This window comes from Magnolia sinica, chromosome 17 (genome assembly GCF_029962835.1).
Source record: "Magnolia sinica isolate HGM2019 chromosome 17, MsV1, whole genome shotgun sequence".
In the NCBI taxonomy this organism is placed as follows: domain Eukaryota; kingdom Viridiplantae; phylum Streptophyta; class Magnoliopsida; order Magnoliales; family Magnoliaceae; genus Magnolia; species Magnolia sinica.
Genome location: NC_080589.1, coordinates 13,242,193 through 13,268,535, shown reverse-complemented (window position 1 = coordinate 13,268,535; position 26,343 = coordinate 13,242,193). Strand labels below are relative to the sequence as shown.

Below are 26,343 nucleotides of genomic sequence, written 5' to 3'. Positions count from 1 at the left end.
AACTTGTGGAAGTAAAATCAATGAGATGGTCATGGAGGCGCATTACTGATTTCTACAACATGCTATACTACTGCTATAGTAATCTATACTCAAAGTGTTTTCGGTAGTGCTCGTAGCGTAGCTCCCTGGTAGCGTAAGCTATAGGGCATGTAGCGTACATTGCATTCCTGAAATCCTTTTTTTTTGAAATTTTTAATTTTAAAGTGTTCTTCTATGTTAGTTCAACACCTATTTTAAAATGGGGGTGACTCATCCCCATCACACATGACACTACATTAGATCATTCTACACCATCCAAATTGTGGCCCATATAATGGATAGAGCACTTAGATCAATCCAGACCATCCAAATTGTGGTCCATATCATGAATTTGTGAGAGGTCACACTTAGAGACGTCTAAAGGCAAAGAGACAGTGATTTTACATGGAAATATGTGGTTGACGATCCAAATTCACAATCAAGAACTCATAAGAATTATGCATCTTGTACAATTTATCATATTTTATTATTTTAAGTAAACAGATATTAATTTAAAATTTAAAAAATATTAAGTATCGTGTAGCTTACACAATTGATTTGAGAGATTTGGGATGAGGAAGGAAGAGAAGAGGTGAAGGAAAGGGAAGTATTGGGAGAGAGAAAAGCTTCGTCTTGTGTGTTTAGGAAATAACACCTACCTAACACACCTTTATCGTATCACTAGAAACAAACATATATGCTCCTAAAGAGCACACAACACCATGCACTCACACCCAAATAAATACACTAAGTACATTGCATTTCCTATACTCCCCCTCAAGTTGGAGCATAGATGTTGATCATTCTAACTTATCAGTAATTCGGAAAAGATCATCCTAACTGAGACACTTGGTATGGACATCAACCAATTGTTCCCCGGAGCGAACAAAGGGAGTCGCAATTTCCTTGTTAGCAATCTTCTCGCAAATGAAGCGACAATCAATCTCAACGTGCTTCGTGCACCCATGAAGCACCGGATTGCTGACATTATGAATGATAACCTGATTATTGCAGTTCAAAGGAATGTGATTTAGAGGATTATAACGAAGTTCCTGTAAAGAGGGTTCGAAGCCATACTGGTTCACATGTTGCATGAGCCATCGCCCTATATTCGGATCCTGTAGAAAATTGTGCAACAATGACTATTTCTTACTCTTCCATGTGACAAGATTGCCACCTACAAACGTATAGTACTCAAAGGCAGTGTTTTAAATATCGATGTTATTGGCCGATATATCCCATGATATATCTTGTATCCCACCTGTGCAATGCGAGATGCACAGGTAGCGCTGATATGTCTCACATGCTCGATCCGGTGAGCATTTTCAATTTTCAATCCCCCTTTTTTGTTGAAATTATGCTAAATCAGTGTCAAATGGTTATAAATCCATTGGTTCTTCATGTTTTGCATGAAAAATCATATAGTTGGAGCTTCGATTTCAATATCCATTGGTTCTTCATGTTCTCCATTTTTTTATTTTTATTTTTTTGAATTTTTTCCTTCAACCAGTTCTCAATTAAGATTAATTTCGAATTATTTAGGAGTGTTTGATGAAATGATCACACATACACTTTAATTTCGAAATTTGAGTGTAGGTGACCTGATTTGGGAAAAATTCAAAATTTCCCCAATTTCTCCCAAATTTCTTGCAATGTTGCACTCCAAACATGAAATCAAGCATGTAGGAGGGTTGATTTATTGGTTTGTGACGTCCTTGTTAATTTTTAGAAAATAAAAATCATTTTAAAATAAAATTTAATAAAAAATATTATTATTATTATTATTATTATTATTTTGAAATTTCCCTTCAACCAGTCTTCAATTGAAACAAATTTCGAAGTATTTAGGAGTGTTTGTTGAAATGATCATCACATACACTCTAAATGTTATGCATTCAATTTGAATATAACTGCATTAGTTTAGTCAGACAACACATAGCTTAGGATCCTATACAAATGAAACCTATTATGTGCACTTCTTTTTTGAGATGTTATGATTTAAAAGTGTGTTTTACGGTCTTTTTTAACAATCCCTGAAGTTTCATTGAAAAATTCAACCATTTTCCCAATGTTTCTCCATGTTTCCCAAAAAGTACGATAAGTTACCCGATACAAATAATATGTATACCCCATGAGATAACTGACACGTATATATATCCCAAGGATGCGCTATGTAATGCGACACTGATATTTTGAACACTGCTTGAAGGTAAACCGTTGATTGTGTAAACTTCTAGCATAGTTAGCATCAGAGTAGCCAAAAAGGTGAAGATGACAATGCTACTGAAAAAGCAAACCTTTACCAGGTGTAGACTTGAGATATCAAGTATTTGATACACTGTCGTCAGATGCATGGTACGAGGGGTATGCATGAATCGACTAACAACACCCACAACATAAGAAAGATCCGGTTAGGTAATAGTGAGATAAGTAAGCTAACCAATTGACGATACATCCCTAGATTAGAGAGGAGAGTACCAACATCACGATTGAGTTTCAGAGAAGTATCCATAGGCGCAGTGGCAGACTTGCATCCTAGCATCCCTATCTTTGAGAGCAGATCAAGGGCAGATTTCCTCTGAGACAACAGCACTTCCAACTTTGATCGAGCAACTTCAGTCCTAAGGAAGTATTGAAGAGTCCTAAGATCTTCGATCTCAAATCAAGTTTAAAGGAAAGATTTAATAGCCTCAATTCCCTCAATATCATCACAAGACAACACAATATTATCCACAGACAATTATAACCATGACCCTGTTGGTTGACAACAAATAAATAGAGAGAATGATAAACTTGGCTATGAATAAATCCAAAGTTCAGAAGAGCACGACTGAACTTATCGAACCAGGCATGTGGGGACTGCTTGAGACAATGAATCAATTTCTTTAAGCGACACCCAAGGGGCGAATCGTGAGAACCGTGGAGAATCTGGGGGATTGATCCATATAGTCCTCCTTGACAAGATCACCATGTAAGAACACATTTTTCACATCCAGTTGAAATATAGGCAAAGATAAATTAATTGCCAAATAGATTACCACACGAATAGAGTTAAATTTGGCCACTGGTGAGAATGTCTTGAAGTAGTCCATGGCTCCACACCATATGTTTGAGTAAAATCCTTTGCGATCAATTGTGCCTTATAACGGTCAACGGAACCATTTGGACGATACTTGGTAGTGTAAACCTATTGACATCCAACAGTTTGTTTTCCCTTGCGTAAGGAAACCAATTCCTAGGTATTATTCTTCTCCAGCGCCTGTATTTCTTCCATCATAGCTTTAGTCCAATCAAGGTTGCTTATGACTTTCTTTACATTGTGTGGGGTAGCAGATGAGGATATGGAAGCTACAAAAGACTGGAAGGAAGGTGAAAGATGTTGATATGAAACAAAATTACTAATGGGATGCCTTATGCATGAGCGAGAAGATTTACATAAGACATAGGAAGATTGTCATGAGGTTGAGAGTGAGAGCTTATACCCGAACCTCTAGCAAAAGCATATGAAATGGTAGGAGGGTGATCAATAGAAGATTTAGTTCGTTGATGATACACAAGAATAGACTTTGAAACAGATGGAGGAGCATCATCATCAAGACATAAGACTAGAAGAGCTACAGAGTTAGAATTAGACTGTATCAGCTCCCCCTGATTAGCAAAGAGGATGGTGCAGAGATTTCCCTTCAGCAAAGAAGTATGGAACCTCTTCAAAAAAGGTGACATCTGCTGACACATACCTCTTACAGGTCAGAGGATTATAGCACTTCTACCACTTTTGAAACCGAGAGTAACCTAAGAAAACACACTTTATGGCCTATTGACTCAACTTGTCTTTGCTCCCATCAAGAATCTGAACAAAGTATGTACACCCAAAAACATTAGGAGATAATTGAAATGGTTTGTTATGTGGGTACAAGATTTCAAATGAGAACTTGGGTGATAGTATTCGAGATGGAATGCGATTTATCAGGAAAATGACAGTAAGGCATCATCCCAGAATTGTTTTGGAAGATTCATACCAAGTAAAAGAGCACGAGTAACTTAAAAAAGGTGACAATTCTTCTGTTCAGTCACACCATTTTGTTGAGGGGTTCATGAACACGATGTACGGGACAAGATACCATGCTCTTCTAAAAAGACAAAAAAAAAAAACATTCGACATGTATTCGCCTCCATTGTCAGAATGTAAAACTTTGATAGGGAATTGAAATTGGTTGACTACTTCATTGTAAAAAAAGCTTGAACATATAAAACATTTCATGATTGAATTTAAGAAGATGAACCCAAGTCATCCATGTGTTCGTCAATAAATGTAACAAAATATTTATATCAAAAAAGGGATGTAACAAGAGTAGGACCCCAACATCAGAGTGGACTAACTCGAAGGTGTGGGTTTCCTCTCAGATAAGCTGGGAGGGAACATGGCCTGGTGATGTTTGGAGAACTCACAAGTTTCGCAACTTAAGGTTTAGATACAAATATGGAAGAAAATAAAAGTTGACAAAGATGGATGCCCTAAGCAGCAATGCCATTGGAACATTGACTTCCTATCTAAGGACATAACACTTGTCACTAGACGGTATTACAGGCGCATCATTGAAAAAATAAATTCCTCCACATTCACTGCCCCCACCAATCATCCGACAAACTGGCCCCCACCAATCATCGGCTTTGTCTGGAGGTCTTAAAACACATAGTGAGAAAGAAAGAAAGTTACTGAACGATTCAAGGATTTCGTAAGAGAATTAATAGATGATAGATTGAGTGGGAAGTTGGGTACATGAAGAACTGAGGACAAGGATATGGTAGGAGAAAGCTTGATGGAACTAGATCCAGACTCGAGTTTGATTTCTATCAGCAACAATGACAAAGTGTGACTGGATATAAGGAGAATATGGGTCAAACAAATGAGGTTTACTAGTGTGTGAGGTAGCTCCAGAATCAATTACCCAGGAAATAGAGGGAGAGGATGCAAGGAAGGTCATACCTGACTGAGCTATAGAGGCTTTGAAGTATTAGGGACCTCGCATACATGTAGTCGCATCAAGGCATCGTAGGCCTCACGAGACAAGAGAATGGAATCACCTAAGGTAGACTTTGGCTCTCTAGTTTTCTCGAAACTAGTGGAGGCACTGCCCGCCATTGACACACCCGCTCAAGATGGGTGACCAATGAGATCCTAGCAACGATCAACAATGTGGTTGGAAACCCCACAATGAGTACGAACGCGAGGTCCGTCACTTCCACGTCGTCGTTCACCATGGCCATGACTACCACATCCTTCACGATTGATATCACAACCCGTGCCTCAAGTACTTGGTCCAGAATTCTGTTCACATCTTGGAGTACTCTTATGTTGGGGCTCTAGAGCCATGGCTAAATGAAGACCAATCTGCAACAGTATACGCAGATTGATATGGCAAAACAAAGGGAGAGGTTAATGATGTGGTGACCCTTTGACACATGGTGTAAAAAGTGGTTAGAGAAGGAAGAGGATCCATGACAATAATTTGTCTCTGAACACCATGATACTTGGGGTTGAGGCCAGAAAGGAATTGCATAATTTTGTTTTCTTCATGCTGCTTCTAGACATACTCGGAGTCCATTGTACAGTTGGAAGGAAGAGGCTGATAGAGGTCCAACCCATCCCACATTCCTCAGAGACCTGAAAAGTACTCTTTCAGGGATTTCAAATCTTGTTGAAACCTTCCAATGTTTGAGACCAATGTGAACACTTGATATGTTTCGAGCTTCTAAATACATATCGTGAAGAGTGTCCGATATCCTTTTCGCGGAAGTTAGAAACATGGCAGAGTTACTCACAGTTGGTTCCATACTATTAAGTAGCCAAGTCATGACTTGGTAGTTTTCCTTAGTCCAAGTCTTGAAATTCCCATTCGTAGAATCTGGAGCTTCATCCAATATATACGAGAGTCTATCTCTTCCCCCTAAATACAATTTCACAAGCTGGGCCTACTACAAGTGGTTGTTGCCATTCTACTTAACGGTTGTGATTAACAAGGGATGAGCTTCTGAAGATCCCACACCAGATTCGAAAGAAATCTTGTCCTCCATAAGGGTCCACACACATGAAACCCAAGAGCAAACAACTTGAATGAAGGACCACAGGGCAACAATAGCCACATATTTATGGAAACTAAGTTCCAAATGATGGCTCGACGGTCTAGAAACAATTGAAGAGAAAAGCACACACAACAAGAATCATAAAAAGCTTGATCGAGGCATAAAAGATGCCTTACACAAGAAGATCCAGCACCAGGGCATACACGATGGGCTTCAGTGTACCGTTAAACCCCACAAGACCCAAAAAGTCACCGTTGGTCCTCTGTTTAGCTCAACAACATCCCCAAATCACATAATTCTTCCTAAAGCAACTCCATGCAGAGTCAAATACAATGAATCCAATCCATCATACGAGGAGAATCCCAAGAAACAACTACCAATTTGGGAAAAATCAAAGAAAATAAAAGATTTAGGGTTTTTCTTCTGGAAGAGAAAAGTGGTCCAATCATACCTCAGACGAGCTCCATAAATCTCATAAAAATTACCATAAATCTTCTAAATTCGAGATTTATTAAACTATGCTCTTCCCAATAAAAAAGAAGCCACATGGTTCGTATAGTTGCTGACGTCAACAAATTCCTGTATCACCAGTCAACACGAAGAACTTGCTCTGATACCAAGCTTATTTGAGACATTTGGGATGAGGAAGGAAGAGGAGGTGAAGGAAAGAGAAGTATTGGGAGAGAGTTTTGAGAGAAAAGCTTTGTCTTGTGTGTTAGGGCAACAAGCCTTAACAAACCTATATAATGTCACTAGAAACAAACATAAATGCTCCTAAAGAGCACACAACACTATGCACTCACACACTCAAATAAACAACACAGTGCACTCAAACACCCAAATAAATACACTTAAGTACATTGCATTTCTTATATACGCTACACACAATAGAGGGCCAAACACTATGCTATATGCTATACGCTATACGTTGTTTAAAACATTGTCTATGCTATATATAACATTAGTGGAGTCCAATTTTATCTTGGAATTAGTTTGTCTAGGGAGGAAATTGAATATTCAAAGGATGTAGCAACCTTTAAAATAAAGGTAGGAGTATTTTAGGAATGAAAAATATAGCTAGATATTTACGTTTGGCCAATTTTACCCCTATAGTTAGGTGCAAGTTTTCCTTTCGTAAGTTTTTTTTTTTTTTTTTTTTGGTCCTTTCAAATCCTTCCTGGAAGTAGCCCACGTCACCTCTCCTCTTTGCACCTAGCTTGCATGGAAGGCTTCTATTAGAGAGCCATGCGAATGAAGTTCTATGGGGCCACCTTGATGGCTGTGTGACATCTGCTCTGTGCATCTGTGAGCTGACACATGTTAAGACATCAGCCCAAAAAAGAAGAAGATGAAAATCTAAAGCAGTGTTAGGCCATAGAATCAGAAGAAGTTAGGATGGGTCATCCATCATTTGAACTTTGTCCCTTCTATCTCCGCGAGGAGCCTCACCCTTTCCCTCTGTCTCCCTCCTCTCCCCTATCATCCATCTCTCACCTTTCCTCTTTCTATGCAACGTTGAACGTGCTTCACTGCCTAGTGTGCTTTAATGCCACTGTAGTACGTGCTACAGTAGGCTTTATAATACTATAGTATATGCTAAAATATACATTGCAATAATGCAGTATAGGCCATAGTACTTGTCTTATCAAGGCTATGTTTAAGTTATTTTAATTGGAAATAAATGGCTGAGACTAGATGAACTTCTAAGATGTAATACAGTTTTAGGGTTATGTTTAGGAGCTTTAGATACTCTTTATGTGTATGTGTATGGTTTTTTTTTTAAAGGTAGATTTTGAGGACTAAAAAGAATTTTCTTCTTTCTAGGGAGTTGATTGATTCATTGCTGGTTTTCCTTCTATGCTCTCTATTCTGCTGTTGTTTTTTTTTGTTAGCTTGGGATTCTCAGTGAATTAGAGGCTGGTTTCGACAATCACCCCCTAGTTTGCACCACCTCATTTGGCATAAAAAATCTTGGAAGGAATCCAAACTAATATGTACTTGGTCTACATAAAAACATGTAGCCACCGCCTTTACGGAAACTAATCTTTTATATCCATTTAGTTCTCATAACATACTCCTGGCATTGATATGGGCTCCAAAGAGGTATAGTCATGTTGTTAAAAAGCGGTTACGTAATGGCCATAATCCGTTATGTAACAGTAATGGTGAGAGTTGTTATGTGATACAATGACATAACACCCATTCTGAAAAATTTGGCCTGTAACCAATCCAATACGGGGCACCATATAGTCTCTTCCTTCTAATTATTTATTATTTATTTTTTTTATTTTATCGACCATTACAAGGTTGTAATGGCCGTAACGGCCCGTATTGTAATGGCTGTAACAACCTGCATTGTAACGGCTATAATGTTAGCCATTAGGGCCACCTTTACCATTATTGAATGCGGAATAGTTTTTCCATTTTCTGGTGATTATCCTTTTGCAATATCATATTTTATAGTCCCCTGGAAACTTTCCTCCAGGCACAAATAGTTGGTGATCCAGTGAGAAGTTTCCATATATATTGAAAGAAAATATTAAAATTGGTGTTGAAACATATATATATATATATATATATATTCAAAAGAGCTCTTTAATTGAATTGAAGTTTGAACAAAACTATTGTTTTTCAAAATTGGTGTTGAAACATAAGCATGGTACATTTACATGGATGACAAGCAGCAGAATGCATTGGTGGAGGGCTGTTTGTAGCTCTCTTTCCTTGGAACAGAGATCCTAGATTACCTCGTTGCCTTTTTTCTGAATGTGAATTTGAAGTTGAACAGTACAATTAAAACCTTGGTGATATTCTACAATTTACTTTTGTTTTCAGTTGGTACACAATTTTTATGGACTGCATTTCTAGATTTTAGTCATTCTTCAAGACTTGAGACTCCCTTTCTGGGTTTTATGTTGGTTTTCACACACCACTTTAAAAAATAGTGGTGGACTCTACTGTCATAGTCTTATCCTCCATAACCACTCTGGAAAAAGTGTGCCATCTGCTTGTAGTTCTCGAATATTTAAATCTTCCAAGTTTGTTACTTCACAGACAATTTCTACTTCCTCGTTTTCTTTTTATCTTTCTTTTTCCTTCAATGAAAGCTATGGAGAATTCAAAACCTTTATTGTGTTCTGTCTTATGCCTATTGTATTGCAACTTTAGTCCTACATTAAATACTTGTGGGAATGTGAGTTATAACTATTATCTATATAAAGGGGCTCAAGTCATCTTTTAGAGTAAATTTTCCATGTTTCCTTTCATTTTAGTTTTGTTAATGTAGCATCAGAGTGGGCTAGATCCTGTTAATTTTATCTATTGAATTTGTTCCACTTCTTCTTCTCCATCCACACCAACCAATTGATTTGTGGAATTACATAAAATATCTATGATCAACTGCTTTGGGGTCCTCATTTTTGCCTTTGCAGCACCCTGCACTGCCATCTTCCTCTCTTGTCATCCCCATCAGTCATCAAGTTGCTACAGCCAATGAGAATCCCGTTGTTGTTGTAGAGATGGCTGCTGTTGTTGGAGAAGCGCATTTTTCACAAAGATGCTGTCCAAGTTGGAGCTATTTTGCACCTCCATCTTCGACACCAATTTTGTTGCTTTTTGCCGTTCATTTCTTCAACCTCACCATTCGCCAGTGGTTTGGTCTGTATAGTGGATCCTCACGAGGTTCTTTTGGAAATAATGCACTGCCTGTTGAAATTGGAGACATGGATCAAGCACGGCTTACCGTCTTACATGCAGCCTAGCATCTCAAAATAAATGAGTTCCAACCTTGTTTTTGCTTGACACACACAAACTGTTAAATGCAGTGTTTTAAATAGTGAATAGTGTGTAGCGTAGCACTCACCATTCTGAAGCGCGAGGCGTAAGCTACATAGCATGTAGCATAAGCTACACGCTACAAGATTTTTATTCAAGGTTGTGTTTGGTTACACCAATTTTATGATATTTTGAACCAAATTATACTAATTAATAATGAAATTTAGCAAAATTGCTTGATATTTGGTGCAACCAAATGCAACCTAAAGTAATAGGAAAGGACAATGATTTTTTATTTTTTTATTTTTAACCGCTATCTCATTGATTTAACAAAATTTACAGCCTTCGGGTGGGCTCCAACAAAAAGGGCGAACCCCACCTATCATATGCAACAAGAAACCAAAAGAGACGGAAAAAGATACTCTACCGAGCAAACCGGTGCCTGATCGCCCCAAGCGCCACGCTATCAAGGAACAGGAGACCCCTCACCTTCTGGGGAAGGTCAGGGAGGGAGAGAAACAGGGACTAGTCGTGACTGTTGCTACCCAAGTTGGCCAAGCTGTCCGCCGGCCCGTTACCTTCTCTAAAGGTATGACAGAACCTAATCTGGCAAAGGGTAGAAAGGGTCTGGATTCGATCAATCCAATACCTCCACTTCCAACCCGCTTGAGAAGGGCCCAAGAGGAGGTGCACCACCAGGAGGGAGTCGAATCAATGATGATGTTCTTCAGCCCATGATGGAGGCAGAGGGCCAATCCGTCATGGACGGCCTGCAGCTTAGCCCTAGTGTTTGAGGCAATCCCATACTCAGCGTAAAAAGCAAACCGGAAGTTATCTTTATCTCCTCTACACACCCCGCCTTCCCCAGCCATCCCTGGATTTCCTCGTGACGAACCATCAACATTAAGCTTCACCCAACCAGTTGGCGGTTTATTCCAAAACACCACCTGGGTGTGATCATGATAGCTAAAACCATCTCGGGTCCCCAGAGACAAGAAAATCCTGCTGCCACTACCAACACGGGAGGGGGCAGCCCTTGCGATTTTTGACCACTTCACCCAACCAGCGACGCGAGCAATAACGGACTCCGGTCTGCAACTGGAGTTATCAAATCTGGAAGCGTTCCTCGCCTTTCATAACTCACAAAGAATAAAACAGGGGATTAACGCTAGGAGACGGGCAGGCTTCCTTCGAGCGGGGCAAGATTCCCACCAACAATTTAGGCGCTCCAGCACAGAGTTTCTGGTGGACAAGCTGACACTAAAAATTGATGCGAAAAAATTCCACACCGCAGTCGCCCGGACACTATAAAGGAAGGTATGCTCGATAGTCTCAATGGCAGGTGCACTGTTAAGCTCATCTGTGCAGCAGCTGCAACGCGACGCCATTTGAATACCACGAGCCATAATAGCCTCATCCATCGGCACCGCATTCTTGATAATACGCCACACCAGCATAGAGATTTTTGGCCGGATTCTTTTGTTCCATATCTTCCCACCCCAACTGGTGCGCGGGCAGCGAACTCGACAGCTCTCCCAAGCCGAGGACACAGAGAAGACTCCACTCGGAGTGCGCGGCCAGAACAGAGAATCCTGGCCCTTGGTGATGCAAAAGCCCCCATGGAAAATGGAATTTATGTCCTGCTGGGACAGGAAGTTGAACACCACAGAAGGGGCCAGTGGATCCATACACCCCAGAAAGTCCTTCACCTTCAACGCCGCTAGAGATGAAGGAATAGTAGAAACGACCCTGTCCCGCAGAGGGCCGAGACCAGTCCAATTTGCTGACCACAGATTTAAGCGACCCTCTCCGATGTGCCACTGAGTTGTAGCCTGAACGGAGGGAAGGCAGTCTCTTATCCACCTCCACAACGGCAAGACACCCGACGGAGGGGAGGGCTGGCCCGCTTGAAGGAGGTCGTGGCTGTACCTGGATTTCACGAAAATACCCCATAGCCCCTTGTCAACTCGATGTAAGACAGTCCAGGCCAACTTTAAGCGGAAGGCCTTCATGACATCCTTAAGCCATCTGATCCCCAGGCCCCCTTCAACTTTAGGCAAACAAATCTCCTTCCAACTTTGTTAATGAAGCTTTTTCCTACCATCAACCCAACCCTAAATAAAATCAGCAAAGAGCCTCTCTAGCATCCGTAAAACCGCTACAGGGACGTTTGTAGCTACCATCGTGTGAATCGGTATGCTAGTGAGGACATGGTTCACGAGAGTGACCCTTCCCGCCATGGATAGAAATCTAGCTTTCCAACCCCTTATCCGTCTTTCCACTTTGTTAACCAGACACTGAAAGACGTCCCTTCTTCTCCTTCCTACTGAAATTGGGACCCCCAGATAAGAAATCCCCTCTGTTGAACTCCCCCAGCTCCCTGTGAATGCAGGCTTTCCTAGAACCGTCCATGTTCTCGGAACAAAGGACAATGATTAAGTATAAAGGTAAAGAAGAGAAATGAAACTGATTTAATATTGTTACTTATATTATTTTACTAAAAGCATTGAAAAGATGTATCTAATTTTTATTGAAAATAGAAATGTAACAAATCATTGAAAACATTAATTGATTTTAATGTTATAGTGAAAAATAGCTTGTAATGTATGGTACATAGCGTGTAGTGTATAGTCCGTACCGTGTAGCGTATGCAAATTATCATGTAGTGTAGGCTACATGCGACTTAAGCTATTGTAATGAGCTGCATAGCGTTAAGGCTAAGCTGTGCTACGTAGCGTAGCTATTTAAAACACTGGTTTAGCGTAATGCTTGACCCAACCTGACTTGGAGGATTTCAATAGGAGCTAGAGCTTTCCTTTTCCATTCATCGTTTTTTCCTTGTTGGAGAATGAGTGCATGGGCGCGTATATATTATTATGGATGTGTGGTGTAGTCATGTATTGTGGTTTTCCTTTATTATGGGTGTGTGAATATGCGTATTCAGTGCTCCCTCAGAGCACTATTCTTTTTGTTGATTAGGTTCTCTTAATAAAATGTGGAAGGGAGGGGGGAGCTTTTATTGTGTTGTGTGAGTGTCTTATGTTTATTGTTTTACAAATTTAGTCCCACATTAGATAGTTGTGGCCCTATCCATATAAAGGGCCTCAAACAATCTTAATCTTTTTATTTTTTTATTTTACACACATGCACACCCACACACTCGTGCTGTAGTGGGATTTCACCACCTATGGATACTTGAACCCTTGACCGGGTGTTGAAACTCCCGAGGGTCTACCACTGGAGCAAGAGTAAGGATCCAAAAACCATCTTAATCTAGAGCTAGGGGTATGTAAGCAATGTAGAACCTTGTGCACCTGGATACTTTAATCGAGTAAGAGTGCCCAACCTTTTTTCAGTATAAATAGTCTGTTTTTCTCTTCTTTTTGGCTTTGTTGACCCCCCTTTGGATCTTTTAACATCTAATCACATATTTCCATGCAGGACCTTTGTGAGCCAAGTGGTTACTGGTTACCTCCCAAGCGTCATCTTACTAATATCCTTATATACTGTTCCGCCAACAATGATGATATTTTCAACAGTGGAAGGGTGCACATCTCGTAGTGCAAGGAAAGTGAGCACATGCTGCAAGGTCTTGTACTTCATGATCTGGAACGTATTCTTTGTCAATGTTTTATCCGGATCGGTCATTAGTCAGCTGGATGTCATTTCTAAGCCAAAAGAAATACCCACCCTACTTGCTAAAGCCGTACCAAGGCAGGTGATTATTGCCCGCTATTTTTCTGGTAATTTAATCAAATATGTCGAACTCTGATGCATCCTTTAGTCAGAATTTTGAATTGAATTTTTTATTTTATTTTATTTTATTATATATATATATATATATATATATATATATATATATGATAATATGAGCTTTGCTAAGTGCACATGTATGTGCAATAAAGCTCACTTACATGCCACATGTGCCAGAATGGCACACATGTGAGATCCAATCCATCCATCAGGATTCTTTGGTGTTGTACATGTTTTCGCAAAATTGTATCTGGTCTATTGAGCATTTGGGCCCTATATTTAGAAACAGGTGAATATGTTAGGAAACTTCAGCTAAGTTTTTCACAGTGCCATTTGCTTGTTTTGCTAACTATGGCCTACCTGACCAGTGGACCAACCTGATTATTGGGCTAGGGCATCAATACAGTGGTTCTGTTCTGGTGGGTGTACTGGATCTCAGACCTATCGTGCCATGATAGCACATGTATGGTGCGTACATGAGATTTATTGTACATGCTTGTGGGCCTAGCAGAGCACTGATAATGTCTCCATACATGATTTACCCTTCACTAAGAACATCAGAGTCCTTAGATGTTTATGAACAACGTTCTTTTGTAGTTGTAATAAGTTTGTATTCTACAAAGATATGTGATTGGATGTTGTCATTTCTAGTTGTAGGCTCTTTCAACTGGATGGGCTGGATGTGTTTTCCACAATTCCTTGAGGGGTCTTTTGGGTTGGGGGAATTCAAATACCTAAGTATCATAACAACCGACTTCCATCACGATTCCAATGTGAAGATGATGGGCATTGAAAATCCCTGTAATTTAAATGCCCACGGGCGTTGCAATGCCCAAAAAAGGACACTTTTGATTCTTTTGGGATGGGCAATGGAAGTGTGGGGCCCAGATGATGGAGGGACTAAATCAATGATGATACGATTTGCAGTATGGTCAATATGTATCATCCATTTCCCTTGACATTGATTAGAAGGCTAAGATTTCCCATCTAAAGTGATTTTTTGAGTGGAATGGGCAACCAAGGTAGGATTCACAAGATGGATATCTAGATCAATGGTTTGGTATGAAAATATGGATCATTCATTTTCCTAGGCATTGAGTGGAGGGTAGGATCATCCGATGTAATTGATTTTCTAGAGGGATGGGCAATTAAGGGTAGGATACACATGATGTATGTCATAGATCAATGTTTGAAACGTTTGTAGCATGATCAATGTGGACCGTCTATTTCCTAGGCAATGATTGGAAGATTAGGATCATTCAACCAAAAATGATTCCCTGAGACGGGCGGGTAGTCAAGGGTGGGAACTACATGATGGATGGTTTAGATCAATGATCAGACCATTGGGCCCTTCATTTTCCTAGGTATTGATTGGAGGTTATGATCATTCAACTAAACTGATTTTTTGAGAGGAATGGGCAATGAAGGGTTGGACCCACATGATGGATGTCATTGATCAATGATCGAAACATTAGTACGAACAATGTTGATTGTCAATTTCCCTAGGCGGCAAGTGGAAGATTAGGATCATTCAACCGAAGTGACTTTCTGAGAGGGGTTGTGCATTCAAGGGTGGGACCTAACATGATGGATGGTCTAGATCAACGATCAGACCATTTGACCATTCATTTTCCTAGTCATTGATTGGAGGTTATGATCATCCAACCAAAGCGATTTTTCAAGCGGAAGTGGGACTCGCATGATGGATGCCATATATCAATTATGGGAACATTTGTAGCATGATCAATATGGTCCATCAATTTCCCTAGGCATTGATTGGAACATTAGGATCATTGAACCAAGGTGATTTTTGGGAGGGTTGGGCAAGCAAGGGTGGGACCCACATGATGGTTGGTATAGATCAATGATCGGACCATTTGTAGCATGATCAATATGGATTATTCATTTACCTAGACATTGATTGGATGTTAGGATCATTCAAGCAAAGTGATTTTTTTGGAGGGATGGGCAATCAAAGAGTGGGAACCACATGATGGATGTCATAGGTCAATGATCAAAACATTTGTAGCATCAATAGCAACCATCAATTTCCCTAGGCATTGATTAGAAGATTAGGATCATTCAACCAAAGTTATTTTCTAAGAGGGGTGGCAATCAAGGGTGGGGATCCACATGTTGGTTGGTCTAGATCAGTGATTGATCAATTTGTTGCGTGATTGATATGGACATCCATTTCCTTAAGCATTGAATGCAAAGTTAGGATCATCCAAGGGAGGTGATTTTTTGGAGAGGGATGGGCAACCAAGTGCATGACCCACATAATGGTTAGTCTAGGTCAATGATCGGACCATTTGCAATATGATCAATATGGAACATCCATCTCCTTAACCATTGAATGGACGATTAAGATCATCCAACAAAAGTATATTTTTTTAATAGTGATGGGCATTCAAGGGTGGGGCCATACAATGGATGATCTAGATCAAGGTTCATAACATTTTTAGTATGATCAATATGGGCATACACTTCACTAACCATTGAATTGGCCATTAGGATCTTTCATAAAAGTGATTTTTTACATGATGGGTGATCAAGGGTGAGAGCAACATGGACGGTATAGATCAATTATCACACTGTAGCATGATTAATGTGGGCCATTCATTTCCTCGGCCATTATGGATCACATGTGCAAATTTTGTTCATGTGGGCGACATCCAATCCACTGGACATTTCAATAATTTAAATTTGAGAGTTGTGGTTGATTAGATGATGTACTGGTCCACACCTATTCATTTAATTTGAATGCTTCTTAAATTAGTATACCACGAGGGCAACTGGTAAGCCAGCCAAATACACGCATTAGGGGTTTTGCGAGCCCCCCACGTCTCCCCAAAAAAAATAAAGCAAAAGAAAGCCCGCAATTACAATAACCGGGCATTGCAATAGGTAATTTATATATGCAAGGCAGCCAAATGCCTCCAATCGAAACGACCCCTAAATGATTGTGATATTCGTCCATGCATGTTGCATACATGTACGTTCTTCAGAATGCCCAAATTGTGGGCCAATAATTTGGGTCTCATTGTGTATGGATCACAGCCCAAAAATTACATTGATTGGATGATCTTAACTATTGAGCCGATCCCAATTAAGGGATAAGGCTTAGATGATGATGGATGATCTTAACCATTAGATCTTCGCCATTGAATTTGGAGCTCTAATCATTTTCTTTCTAAATGTCAATTGCATGGACTGATGGAAACCAATAGAATGGTTGGGATCATTCACATGTGTGACTTGACATTCTCCTTCCAAACTAGGGCCACAATTTGAATGGTCTAAGATTGATGTAAACCTTATGTTATGTGAATGGTTTATGAGTCATCATTATTTAAAAATGGTGAAAAATGCCATGGTAATTTACCCAATTTTTAGATTTAAATTTGTTTGTTAGAATTATCATTTTTTAAATTCCTATAATCTATTTGTTCAAGAAGATAAATTTCTACTTCTTCTTCTTATTTTTGTTCTTCTTTTTGTGAGAAATAAAATCTGATGTTTATACGGCTCTTTGATCGTGCATGATTTGTTATGCCTTTCCAATTTTGTGCAGGCAACTTTCTTCATCACTTATGTTTTGACATCTGGTTGGGTTAGTATGTGCTCTGAAATCATGCAAGTGTTTGCTGTTGTCTATAGCTTGTTCATGAGATTTGTTCTCAGACGCACCGACGATCCAAATTGGATCATATCTTTTCCATACCATACGGAAGTTCCAAGAGTGCTATTGTTCGGACTCCTTGGTTTCACCTGTTCCATTTTGGCACCTTTAATTTTGCCATTCTTGCTGGTGTACTTTCTTCTTGGCTATGTTGTGTACCGTAACCAGGTGACCACTCTTCCACATGGCATATAGAATGTTCTTTTAATTTTCTTTCTCTAAGTTGTACGTGCAATGACCCAACACAAACAATTTCACCATAATTATGGTGAAAATGTTGTGTGGGGCCCACCATGATTTGTGTATGACATCCGCTCTGACCATCAGGGGCGCCAAGTCTCGTTTAGCCATGGGCCAAAAACTCAGCCCGGTCAAAAGCTCAGGTGGGCCACGACATAATGAACGGTTGGAAGGGGTCCCCCACCGTTGATTTGGATTAGGACCCAACTTGTTGTGTATATGCAATCCAGCCATTCAAATGAAACATCTGCCCAGATGAAGGGATACAATGGAAACAAGCAAGATCAGTACTCAGGTGGGCCCCAACACAACCAATGGTGGGCATCGTCTCAACTTGTTGCGTTTGCTGTGGCCCATCTGAATTTCCGATTGGGCTGATCTTTCGGCTCAAGCCAAATGAGTGATGACTAGTCTGATGGTTGTACTGTATCTGATCATCACATCACAGTAGAGTCCATGATGATTATGTGAATGTTTCACTCTAATTTCGATGATGAGAATGTTTGCATTGAATCATTTCCCACATAACATGCATAATTCACACACACAGGAAATGATTCCTTGAAAATGAAAATGTTTTCACTGTACTGATAATCACATCATGGTGGGGCCCACGACAATCCATTTTGGCATAATCTCAGTGAAAACGTTTGCTTAGAATCATTTTCCATACATGTACATACATACACACATATACAGGATATGATTCAATGAAATGTTTTGACCATGATGTGTTGATGACATCTGACCCGTCCGTAAGTTGTTCCCTGGATTGTTCGCACAAGGGCCTAAAATTCAGTCCAATCTAAAACTACGTGGGTCACATGTTAGGAAACAGTTCACAGGGGACGCCCACCAGTGATCTCTGTTGAATTGGGGTGTCAAAATGGCCTGATGACTGCTGGATCCCTTTGTCTGGGGCTGATGCTTCAGGTGAATGGGTTGGATGGCATATACACAAAATGGTGGGCCCTCCACGAAGTCAACGGTGGGTGTTCCCCCCTCAAGTGTTTCCTGTCATGTGGTGCACCTGGTCACAGATTTGCGTGATTTTGGGCTCATGCCCAAGCGAGAGGCAACACATCTGATGGTTGGAGTGGATGTGATCAACGCATCACGCCGGGGCCCACAAAATGATTTAATGAAAATGTTATGACTAATTTTGGTTAAAACGTTGGCATTGAATCATTTTTGTATATGTACATATACATATGCATGCATACATAAACACACACACACACACACACACACACACAAGGTATATTTGCATATGTTTGTCAAAATGAATATGTTTGTCAAAATGAACTAAAATTCGCCAAAACTTAGATGACTCAAGACAAAGTTTTGATGGAGAACGAACCATGCCCCCCCTCTGAAACATGCATGTTTTTGAGATGGTTACTCTGTGACTCTATGATTTCTGAAAATGATTGAGTTGCAATCGTTGTCCCAGGTATAAATTCATTTTGTCTCTGTTGTCACTTAAGATTGCCAGCATATGTAGCCCCATTGGGCCCACATGAAGAGATGGTCCAAAGATTGGAACTGCCAATGTTCTGTATGCAATGCTATTAGTACCATCATAAGGTACTTACACTGAATGGATGATTCTGCCCATCACTATCCATAGATGAATTTAGAGCATTTAATAGAAAGAAGTTTTTCAATGGCCCAAATTCAACTTCATAAATTGATTGTAAGGATCATGACTAGAGCGTGATTTTGTGGTGAACGGATTATTCATGTAGTAAGAAGAAGATGGAAAGTTCAAATTATCAGACCATACCGACATGTGATCCCCAATGGATTGACACATGCTGGTGATCCTGAGTCGTCAAACTCTAGGGTACTTTGTTGTAATAAAATCTGTTTCGGAGTTGCTGTTGGGCCATTCTACTCGAACCTTTTCAGGGTCTATGTAGAAAGTTTTCTTTTCCCCCTTTTCTTTTACAGGTGCAAGTTGTACAGGATGAGGGAAATTTCATATTAAAGCCCTTCCACGTATGGCTATTTTTCCTTGAAAATGTTTCCTGATGCTATCTCTAAAATATTATCATGCAGATACTCAATGTTTACCGTCGAAAATACGAGACAGGAGGACAGTATTGGCCTATCATGCACAACACGATGATTTTCTCGTTGGTGCTGATGCAGATAGTGGCCATTGGGGTGTTTGGGATGAAGGAATCTACAGTAGCGTCTGGCTTCACCTTGATACTGGTGATGTTGACGCTCCTTTTCAATGAATATTGCCGGCAGCGTTTTCGTCCCATATTTAATGGTTATGCTGCACAGGTAGCCTGAATGTCTTATCGAGTAATGCTACTCATGTTAGCAAGCCACGTGCATGAGGTCAAGGCCATTTATTAGGTTGGGTCATCTTCAGTTTGTCCTGGCTAAAAGAGCAGGCTGCTCCCTCATCAGGTGGCCCCACAGCATAAGGAAAATGAATGGACAGAAAGAAATCAGCAACGAAAATGGGTGGTCAGAAAGAAGGCACCAAAGGGCTATATTTTGAATGTATACATGTCACCTGCCTGATGAGTGCACTAGCCTGATTCTGGCCAACGGCATGTTCATGGCATTCTTGCACTGAGAAAATGAAGGGTTTTTGGTTTGTACAAGGACCCATGGATCAGGTGATCTAGACTATTGTTCCGTTCGGCCCACACCATGAATGGACCATGCCATAAAATCTCTTCAATAGGACAGTCCTAACCATTCATTTTTTGATGTGGAAATAGACGGTAAAGAGAAGAAATGTGCCCATGGTCCATTGTCAACTGAATAAAGGCCCAGTATTAGTGGCTAGGATTTTCCAATCTGGGGGATATTTGAACCAAGGGTCTTGAACTCTTAACCATGAGCTCCAATCGTACAAAACTGGAAACGCGATTACATGCATACACTCAGTCGAGGTTTTCGTGAAATTCCTCCTGCCTTGACATCGTCTATTTGTTGTCAATAGGATCTTATTGAGATGGACAGAAATGATGAGCAGTGTGGGCGTATGGAAGATATACATCGGCGGGTTCTCTCAGCCTACTGTCAACCTAATGTATGTGAAGGTGAGGATTTAAAGCCTGAAGTGGGTGAGACTAGCCAGCATTTGCAGGACAATCTGGTTCACCCGACAGTGGGTGGGTTCCCAATGTCTAGTATACAAGGAGCGGCTACATGGCTATCTCTGCTGATAACATTACAAGAGAGAAATGCGACGAAGTAAGTGGTTCGTGTGCTACTTTCAAAAGTAAACCCCACACATTCTTTTGTATATATTGCTGTTTGTTAAATCCTTTTATGGTTATTGTGTGTTTTCTTCTTTAGTCAATCACTTAGTGCCACTACTTGAGATTCTTGAAATGAGGTGACACACACACACACACAGGCTCCCCGGTGCTCTTAGGGGTCTGGATTGAGGATTACCATGATAATGTAATGAAAAAGTGCAATGATTGAAAGTTCCTTCCTGTGAAAACATCCTCATTTGATTGAGGATTGCCTTATTTGGTATATCGGTGGTAAAATCGTGATGATGGCATTTTTTTCATTATTTTAATGTCAATTCATCAAATTTATACACCGATTTGCTTATTTTGCATTTGAGATTTCCTTGGTAATATAATTGAACAGCACAATGATTACAAATTCCTTTACCGTCTCTAAAAACATCTGCATTTGATTGATGATTGTGGTGTTTGGTTTTACAGTGGTAAAATCATAATGATGAAAATTTTTCATTACATTACAGTAGTAATCCCCAATCCAAACAGGCCCTTGGAGCACTACAAATCATAGTGCTCCTAGTTGCATTTAGTTGCATTGGACCATCATGCATTCAATGCACATCAAGGCCTACCATGCAAATTGTACACGTCTGACAAATATGGACCATTTGATCAGTGGTGGTTTTTAATATGGACGGTCAAGATCATTTACACAAAAATAGGTCCAATCAACAATTTGATTCATCTATTTGACTGTTCATGCTGAGTCACTTTTGTTAGGCAATTTTAAACATCCCATTCATGGCTTTCAAAACAAAGTTGGATTTGATCATTCATAGGTATGAGTCTTGTATGGTAGCCTATGAAATGTGTTCTGGAGTTGATAGACAGTTCAGATCGATGCAATGGGCATTCCAAGTGAACCATCCATCCAATTACATGTTAAGAGGCCCAGGGCCCAAAATCAGGTTTATCTGTGATTCAGGTGGGCCACACCAACTGAAAGAGTTGGGAGAGAAATGCCTGCCCTTAATTTTTTCTACAGGGCCAACATGATATGTATTTGACATCCTCACCCAAAGTTAGGCCTGGCCCAAAATCAGGCCTGTCTATTATTCAGGTGGGTCATACTAAGGGAAATATTTTGGAGGGTGAGTGTCAACATGTGGTCCACCTGAATAATGGATGTGTCTAATTATTGGACTGTACGCCCAACGTTGCAAGACACATCAGATGGTTGGCGTGGATGTCACATACACATCCTCCATGCTCAGATAACCCGACCCAATCCAAATTTATGTGATTATTCCCAACCCAACACAACTAGATCGGAATTTGCATGATCTGAATTTAACCTGAATTCAAATCGGGTTAGCATTTTTTTCGAGGGGTGTATCTATCGTATTAAGTCAAATCTACTCCGTCCATATGTTTTTAAAGACCACAATAGGATCTGATTCTAAAACTCAGGTGGGCCACCACAAACCAAATAGTGGGAAGGGAAACGTCCACCGTTGAAACCTTTCTGGAGCTGAGCATGATGTTTATATGCCATACAAACCGTTCATATGGTTATTACCGCTGAGATAAACTGTAGGAACCAATATCATCCTCATACAAAACTTCTCTCACCCCAGGCGTTCAATCCCCACTGTTTCATGTGGTATGGCCCACATGAGTCTTGGATATGCCCGATTTTTAGATTAACATCCTATTGCCGTCTTTAAAAACAGATGGATGGCGTGGATTTGCCACGGACGTGGACCCCACAGCCCCGGGGCGCATGCAATCCGTTCTCCATCCAAAACATGTTTGAAAGTTCATCCTCTGAAACCGGCACATGGCCCATTTATATCCAGCCAGGTGGGGGTCATCAGGCATATTTCTCATCAGCCAACCCCCTTCCATGGTGGTGGGGTGGGATGGAATACAAACGCCAGAGAGAGAGAGAGAGAGAGAGAGAGAGAGAGAGAGAGAGACTAACCAAAGGGCATGGGATTGCCATCCATCATCAAATGCTGGAATCCTATGAAATGGCTGCGAAAATAAAATAGAGAGAATTTACGGGAGAATGCAATTGAAGAAGTCAACGGTAAAATGGGAATTTCGTTTTCAGTTGCGATGTAGGAAGGCTGCTCCCGGCTTCTGCTCCATGGCAGGGATGTTAATCAGCGCCCATGCCAGTAGATCACACGTGCCGCGCATGTGTACTTGATGCTCTCTCTGTCTCTAATCTCGGAAACTTCTAAATGGGAGTTGTTTGATGATACTCTGGCTGCTTATGACGCTTGATACACAGGTACTTCCTAACAGTACACTTGGCATATATTTATTCAAAACCAACCGACCAAATTGTGGAATCCACTGTTGCTGCAATATTTAAAAAATATGACTGGTCCAACCATCCTGGCCGCTGATTCAGAGGTATTTCTTTGTTGAAATAAGAGCATTGGATATTTTTATTCTTAACTGTCCAATAAATGTTCACCAGTCTGATAGTAAGAAAAACTTAATTTTTGGTTTAGTGATACATCTAAACAGGTATCCATAATTTGGATAGCTTAATTTGAATTAATTGTGTGCCACTCATCCAATCTATAGATTTAAGAGTGCCTGCGTATCATCCACCACACTCTGCCAGAGTATCCAAGCATTTCTACAGAAAAGTCCAGAGAGGACGGCTGACTTTTCTATGCGAACAGCTTTGACCTTCATCTTTAGGAAACTACGTGGAAAAGCCAAAGCGGATTGCGTCCTGCCCCTGCCAGCACGCCCACCGTGATATATGTGTTTCATCCACGCCGTTCATCTATTTTGCGAGATCATTTTAGGACATGAAATAAAATGAGTTAGATCCAAGGCTCAAATGGACCACACGCTGGGGATTGAACGGATACTATAGAAAGACTACTTTGGAGCCGCGTAAGTTTTGATCAAGCTGATATCTGGGGTTTCTCTTCATCCAGGTTTATGTGACCTTATGAACGGGTTGGATGAAAAATAAACATGACGGTGGGCCCTAGGAAAAGTTCAACGGTGGGGATTATTATCACCACTGCTTCCTCTGGTGTGGTCCACTTGAGCATTGGATCTACCTCCCTTTTGGGCTGTTGCCTTAAAATGACGTGGCAAAATGGATGAATGGCGTGAATAAAATACATATATCAATGTGGCCCCATAAAACCCCTCCAAAGACCCAGTCTGGCCGCAGAACGAGGATGATTCCCGGCATTTTGATTGGGCCAAGTCATCACTAATGTGTCATCATAACATCATCACTGCTGTATTAAATACAGCATGTGATGACGTGGCCTTTCTGTTCGAAAGGAATAGAGAATTCGGATTCGGAAAAGCAGCTATTAGAACTTAGAAGCGCCTTCTATTGGAGGTAAGGGATCAGAAGTCAACATGTTAGGATGATCTGAACGGTCCATCTTGTAGTCCCTAAAATAGATGGAGTATGCTTCCCAAAACATTAAGCAGATCGGACAATTTTAATCAACCAATTGGAAAATTTGCCTTTTAAATTGAATGACACCGATCCTACGGCGAGGATCATCCCATCGTTTTCTATGTGTACGGTTTAGATCATCCAACCGTAGTAACAAAAAAGGTCTGCAGTAACACGCTTGGCAACTCATTCAGGCATGCATGTCCAATCCAGGCCGTCCGAGTCTTGAACCCTGTTATGGATGGAGCAAAACCCTAAAATCATACAGATCAGGCGATCCTAATAATGCAATTGGTGGTCAATGATCGGATACTTAGAACACACTGTCAGAGCTCAATCGAGAGGATTATTAGAGGATGATCCATACACGTTAGGGCCCATCGGATCAACGGTCTGGATTATGAAGATGTGTGGCCCACTTTCCTATATTAAAGGCTCAAATATACCATACATTTCATAATTCCTACTCGAGAAAACCTGGTAGGGTACGTTGCAGTTCACATTTCACAGTACACCGGCCCGATTTTTGGAGACGGCTTCCATATACATGGAGTGGCCCATATGTTGAAGCCAGCAAGGTGGAGACTGTAGCCGTTGGATCTGGGTCACGTTGCAATGATCAAAGCGTCCAAATAGTCCAACATGAGAGGCCCATCACATAAACGGTTTGGATGATAGAAATGTCATTGCAGATCCAACAGCCACGTGGGGGTGTATGTAGCAAACCTCAAGGAATATACCACCTTCAAAGACCACTATTCTATTATTCTAGAAGGGGGTCACCATCCAAACGGCTAGAAAAGATCCCTCCAATGAGACACGGTCGACGACCAACGTGACATCGTTGCTGTGGCTGTTGGATATGGAATCACGTTGCTATAATCTAAACCATTCATATGATGGGCCTCACCGTGGATGGGTGATATCCATTAAATTCTATCAGATTGGACTATTTTGATCCTTGATCATTTAACTCTTTATTAACCATTGGTTTTCGTGCCACTAAAAAATGGTCGAAGATTATTTTTTTGCTTGGTATAACCCTTCTGTGGTGTGGCCCATTATATAAATGGTTTGGATCCTTGCAACATGACTCAGATCCAATGGCTACGGTCATGATGCATCGTATGAGGTCGTATATTCGGTCTAGTTTGTCTAGATGCTTTTTTATCCCACCATGCCGGCCTCAACATGTGGGCCACACCATGTAGATGCAGCCCAAGAATCATGACAGTGCACAGTAAAATATGCACCGCAGCGTACTTTACCAAGTTTGCAGGAGGAATTATGCGATTGGTGATCTAGAGGCGAGGAGATTTGTACTGCATCATTGAGATTTTAATATGGACAAGTGGGCCATGCGTCTTGGTAATCGAGGCATTTGATGGACCCGTGTTTGGCCGGGCGAGTTCGGTGGGATTACGAGGGATGGTATTGTCAAATCCCGGGATACCCTGCTCGATTGCTGTTTGGACGGCTAAGGGATGGGAGTGTGTCTCATCCATCGTCCGAATAGTCACCGGATATGGAGGGATTTCACAATCCAATCTTGGATTTGCTGCCGGGTCAATCTCCCGCATCCCCCGGCTGGAAATCGATGGCGTACGCTGAATCCAACCGCCATCCCAATCACGCCAGCTATCGATCTTGGCATTCGTTCCATCACATGGGATTAACAGACATGCACTGACACCGTCACCTTTACCTTAAAATTCACTCCATCCCTCCTAATCCCATGAGATTCGCCCGGCGAACAGGCTCTAAAATTTTCATGGTTAAGATTTCCTTTGGTATGAGTTTAGATTGGATGGTCCGGATTGGACGTGAGCATGCCCGAGGCTGTCCTTTCCAAAGAGAGACCCTTTGATACTTTGGCGGAGCGTGATGGATGATACTCAAGCACTTAGAAATTGAATACGTGACATGTAACTAAGTCAAATTAAAATGTCTAAATTTATGTGTCCTAGTTAGATGTATCAAGAACCAAAACTTACCCCTATTTAATTATCTTATCATCAGATTGGTGAACATTTATTGGACAGTCAAAAATGAAAAAAATTCCTTTGTCCTTTTTCACCAAACAAGTGTCCACAAAGTACGCGTTAGAATTGTTG

The 26,343-nt window shown here is 40.7% G+C and overlaps 1 protein-coding gene across 1 annotated transcript in view; it reads left to right on the top strand.

The window, feature by feature from the left end:
• LOC131231304 (CSC1-like protein RXW8) overlaps positions 1-21,016 on the top strand; it is an 80,929-nt gene extending 59,913 nt beyond the window's left edge. The window contains exons 8-11 of the mRNA XM_058227451.1: positions 13,318-13,594; positions 17,204-17,479; positions 19,613-19,846; positions 20,520-21,016. Coding sequence (XP_058083434.1) covers positions 13,318-13,594; positions 17,204-17,479; positions 19,613-19,846; positions 20,520-20,777 — 1,045 coding nt within the window. The 3' untranslated portion in view covers positions 20,778-21,016. The remainder of the gene's footprint in view (positions 1-13,317; positions 13,595-17,203; positions 17,480-19,612; positions 19,847-20,519) is intronic.
• Positions 21,017-26,343: the final 5,327 nt, after the last annotated feature.